At 45.3% G+C, this 5,000-nt stretch overlaps 2 protein-coding genes across 3 annotated transcripts in view; one reads left to right on the top strand and one right to left on the bottom strand.

The window, feature by feature from the left end:
* Positions 1 to 5,000, bottom strand: part of ccsapa (centriole, cilia and spindle-associated protein a) — a 157,368-nt gene that overhangs the window by 99,242 nt on the left and 53,126 nt on the right. The window lies entirely within an intron of this gene.
* The window catches only part of wipf2a (WAS/WASL interacting protein family, member 2a), a 26,545-nt gene that overhangs the window by 12,782 nt on the left and 8,763 nt on the right, over positions 1 to 5,000 (top strand). The window contains exons 3-5 of the mRNA XM_074631276.1: positions 693 to 813; positions 1,690 to 1,830; positions 2,875 to 3,555. Of these exons, the coding sequence (XP_074487377.1) occupies positions 693 to 813; positions 1,690 to 1,830; positions 2,875 to 3,555 (943 nt within the window). The remainder of the gene's footprint in view (positions 1 to 692; positions 814 to 1,689; positions 1,831 to 2,874; positions 3,556 to 5,000) is intronic.

Genomic DNA, 5,000 nt, shown 5'->3' with positions numbered 1-5,000 from the left:
CTTATTTATTTACACTTCAAAAAAACAATTTTATTTCCCCCCGGGGAACAATAAAGTACCCTTCTTCTTCTTATTATTCTTATTGTTATTCTAATAATTTATTTCTATAATTTATTTTAATTATTTTTAAGATTTATATAATTTGTATATATTTATTATATTTTATTTATTCATTAATTAATTTATTTTTGTTTTTAGGCATTTATTATTTTTAAATGTATTTATTTATGCATGATTTTTCCTTTGCATTTCATTCCTCATTTATTTCCCCAAACTTATTTATTTCTGTATTCTTTTCTTTATACATTTCTTTATGCATTTCTGCTTTGTTATGCAAATGAGGGGGCTGTCACTCAGCATGTGTGATCATGGGGTCATTAACCCTCGACAGTAGTTTGATTTGTTTAGCCAGGAGGAAAAGTTAAATACTTCCTCTAAGAGATCTGTAGTGTAGTTACTTATTAAATAGTGCTCTTACTTGAACATCAGAGAAGGTTAATTATAACAAACATATACAGTTTCAGGGTCTGCAGACAAAATGTCTAAAGCCACGGAGTCATGTGTCGTTTGTTTACGAGCCGTGGTTCTCTTTAGCAGCGTGCCGTGTGAACCCAAACAAACCCACCGTTCCAGTCGGGTTCGGACCAGAGGAACTGGAGGTGTGATTACATATCTGTTAACTTCCTCTGCAGACTCCCAAACTGAACTCATCCGAGACTAAAGGCAGAGGAGCGCTGCTGACGGACATACACAAAGGAGCCAAGCTAAAGAAGGTCGGTGTGGTCAACGACCGGAGCCAACCGATCATAGACAGTGAGTTGATTACATACACACACACACACACACACACACACACAACTAACAGTGAGCTTATATTATTAAATCTACACACTCAGAAATATGACATCAGTCAGCAGCAGTTAGCTAACGTGTTTAATGTTTATGAAATATGTGAACATGCACAGAACAATTCTAAAAAATCAAGTTTAAAAGTTCATTCTGGACCTTGAAAATAAATCTCAAAGTCTACTAACTTGCTTCTTCTGGAGCTTTCAACCACATTTCATGGTCTTCAAAAAAAAATCGAACTCATTGAGTAGCAGCTAAAAATCCCCAAAAAGCGAGTTGATTTTGAGTTACGATTATTTTGTCAAAGATTTTTACTACCGTATTGCTGGGCCCGCTGGAGGGAAGGGAGGCACGGGAGAACCAGAACCAGAACCAGGACTGAGTGGGGCAGACTGTCAGACCCTGCTGCAGTAAAATGAGACGTTTTCTAAAGGGACTCTGGTGCTGGGAAACACTACCGCTTTAGTCCGCAAAGACCGCCAAAGCCAACACAGAATGAAAGTTCCTCATAGAAACTGTAACTCTAGACAACGTAATGTGTCCGTGAAGTGACCCCGTTGTAATGTGACTTACATAGTAATGTTACCTTTTGAACAGACGCAGCATATCTAAATATAAGAGGAAAGTTGACCGAGGTTCTGCCGGGCCTGCTCAACTGTAATTGGAGCACAGAGGGAAACGGGGCGGGACTTAGGAAGGATATTTTCTGCACACTTTCACTACCATGATGTTGAATAACTCGTATTATCTCCAAATATTTAAATATTAAAATATTAAAATGTTTTTTTAGTTCTGCTTTTATATGTGTTTGTATTGACGTGGGTCTCTTCTTTTCACCAGAATCCGGAGGAGGTGGCGGCGGTGGCGGTGGCGGAGGAGGTGGCGGCGGCGGCGGAGGAGGAGGAGGAGGAGGAGGAGGAGGGCCGATGGGAATGGGAGGCCTTTTCCAAGGAGGTGTGCCAAAGTTACGCCCAGTTGGAGGTAAAAACTTTAGTCTTTGCTTTTCTTTCTAATGTGAGTATGAAGATGTGAACGTGTTTGCATGTTTATCCTCACGCGCGAGTCAGAGGGTGCAAGCAAAACCCCGTGGTGGCTGAGGTGGGATCCCGGCCCAGCGTGGTCGGGCTCACCACCGGCCCGTCTCGCCCACGCCGTCGGGGAGGTGGAACGTGAGCGCGTGCGATAGGACCCGAAAGACGGTGACGAGAGGTTAACGTCACGCTGCCGTAAAGTGGTATCGGTGCATCCCTATGTAAAACATTGAATATTGATTCTGCTGTTTTAAAAAGATTTTTAGGGGTCAAACTTGGAATAATTAGTGTTTCCGGGTATATAAATATTTAAAGTCAGTACTGTTATAATAATAATGGTGTATTAGTCCAGTCTGGGCTGTTCCAGATCAACAATCAGGAGTTTTTATATGATTTTTGCAGTAAAATGCAGAAGTACTTTGATTTGTTATTTTAACCTAAAACAAAAACATTCCTGTCTGGTTATTTTATTAATGATCTTATTTATCAATTTATTTAAAAAACAAAACAAAGTACTATATTAAAATATGTATTGATATTGCGATATAAAATGTTTTAGATCTCATAAACACTTCCATCAGTTGATCGATTTAGTGGATCGACAGAAAATGAATCAGCAAATATTGATCGATAATTGATTAGTTGTGTAAGTCATAAATTATGATAAAGATATCCTTGAATCTCCCGTTTCAGCTTCTCAAAATGAGGATTTGCAGCTTTTCTTTATCTTATGTGACAGTTAGTGGAAAGTCTTCTGGGTTTTAGATGTTGGTCGGACATCTCCTTTGTCTTTAGGGATTTCTGATCACTACATTCCAACATTTTAGGCCAAAGATTTATTGATTAATCAAGAAAACATTCAGCAGATGAATGAATATTTGTTGGTTTCAGTCTGAACCACGTTTCCTCCGAGTGACTTCTCATCTGTTTTTATCTGTTTCTTGTTGTTGCTGTGAAGTCCTAACCACCATCTCTCTGTCTGTCCTCCACCCAGATGGTTCAGCCGGTGGTTCGGTGGGCAGATCCGCCCTGCGGCCTCCGGGGTCCCGGGCCGCGGCCCCTCGCCCCCCCGCCGGCCGCTCCCCCTCGCCCTCCCCGGCCAACAAGCCCTCTCCCCCGGAGCACCAGCGCTCCCAACGGCCCTCGCTCCCCGACCTCTCCCGCTCCTCCGGCAGCAGCTCCTCCGGCGGGATGAAGCACAGCACCTCCGCCCCGCCTCCTCCTCCGCCCTTCAACAGAGGAGGCCGCGGCACCGCGCCGCCTACCCCCAATCAGAAAGCACACGCTCCAACTTCCTCCTCCTCCTCTCACAGCAGCAGAGAGAAGCCCCTCCCACCGACGCCCAACAGAGGCCACACCCCTCCCGGCTCCGTGAAGCCGCCTCCGTCTTCCAGCAGACCGCCGACAGGTGGCTCCTCAGCTCCTCCGCCTCCTCCGCCGTACAGACCGCACACGTCGGGCGGCGTCTCCAACGGGCCGTCCCAGATGGACGGCGGCGGGGCTCCGGAGCTCCCACAGAGGCACAACTCCCTGCACAAAAAACACGCATCATCATCATCAGGCGGCAGCCTAGGACGCAGCCACGCTCCTCCACCTCCTCCCTCATCGTCTCCATCCTCCCAGCAGCCTGGCAGACCGCCGCCGCCCGCCAGAGAGCCACCTGGACGCAGAGCAGGTACGACCACCTGCACTGTCAACACACAGTACCGTCAGTCTTTTACAGGTCAGAGGTCACGACTCGTACTGCAGGTTTTATATGTGCTTTAAAAGGTCACTAAACACAATTCTGCTGCTCAATATCCAACGATGTACCTCGTCTTTCTGGGTCCAGAGAATGTCATATCAGATATTCATACATCTCCAGTCGGGCTAGGTATCGGTACTGCTGGTATACGGGTGCAGATGGTATGTAACTGGCTGTCGACTGACGCCTGACGAAGCAGAAATTGGGCCCAAAAATGAGTCGTGCGGCTCAAAATTGGGGCCAGAAACGGGCTAAAATCGTACAGTGTATACCCAGCTTATAAAAGACACAGAAATACTTTATTTAATTCCATGTTGACTGACTGCTCCGTGGTTTGACCAGAGCAACAACTGAAGGTGTTTTGCTGCGTACCTCCACGTTAAGGATACGAGTGAAGTGTCCCGGTGATGAAGACAACAACCTCTCAGCTGGAGGAATGTTCATTCAGAGGCCAAAGCAAGTTGTGACTCGTTATCTCTGAACCTGTGTTGTGCAACGACAGCCTGACAGCAGCGAAATATGCTGAAACACTTCCTCCACAACAGAGATCACAACTACTGTCTGATCGTCGCCTTCTGGAAGTAGAGCAGAGGGCAGCGAGGTGATTGGTTTGGCTCTATGTAACGTATATAAAACCTCTCCTGAAGCCAGGTGTTGATACTCAATACCGTAGTTTCATGTTCCCTGTTACAGCTACAGCTGCTTCTGTTGACAGTCTTTCAACATGTGGAGTGAATAATAATAATGATACGTGGATAATGACAGGTATTAAATGAGTGTAAAGCCAGCGGTGGCGATATGTGTGAGTTCATATTGAAGGAAATGAATTATTTTATATCCTCCAGTAATTAAGTCTTAGATGATGATTGTGCTTCCTCCCCGGAGCAGATTTAAAGCTCACCGGAGAATATATATATGTATTCATAATCTGGATTCAGAGTGAACACACATAAAACAGGAAGGCACTTGTTAGCTGGAGCGCTGTGTTGTGATTGGACGACGGCGGCGGAGCGATTCGTCACGAGGCCTCCTGGTTCCTCTGCATTCCTGAAGCCCGGTGGAATATTCCAGCATTCCTCTTCCTCACTTTCTCTCTCTCACTTTCTCTCTCTCACTTTCTCTCTCTCACTTTCTCTCTCTCTCTCTCTCTCTCTCTCTCTCTCTCTCTCTCTCTCTCTCGCTCTCTCTCTCTCACTTTCTCTCTCTCACTTTCTCTCTCTCTATCTCTCTCACTTTCTCACTTTCTCTCTCTCACTTTCTCTCTCTCTCTCTCTCTCGCTCTCTCTCTCACTTTCTCTCTCTCACTTTCTCTCTCTCTCTTTCTCTCTCTATCTCTCTCACTTTCTCTCTCTCTCTCTCTCTATCTCTCTCACTTT

The sequence above is a fragment of the Sebastes fasciatus genome, chromosome 3 (assembly GCF_043250625.1).
Source record: "Sebastes fasciatus isolate fSebFas1 chromosome 3, fSebFas1.pri, whole genome shotgun sequence".
In the NCBI taxonomy this organism is placed as follows: domain Eukaryota; kingdom Metazoa; phylum Chordata; class Actinopteri; order Perciformes; family Sebastidae; genus Sebastes; species Sebastes fasciatus.
The sequence above is the reverse complement of the archived record's forward strand: the minus strand, read 5'-3'. Positions and strand labels throughout refer to the sequence as shown.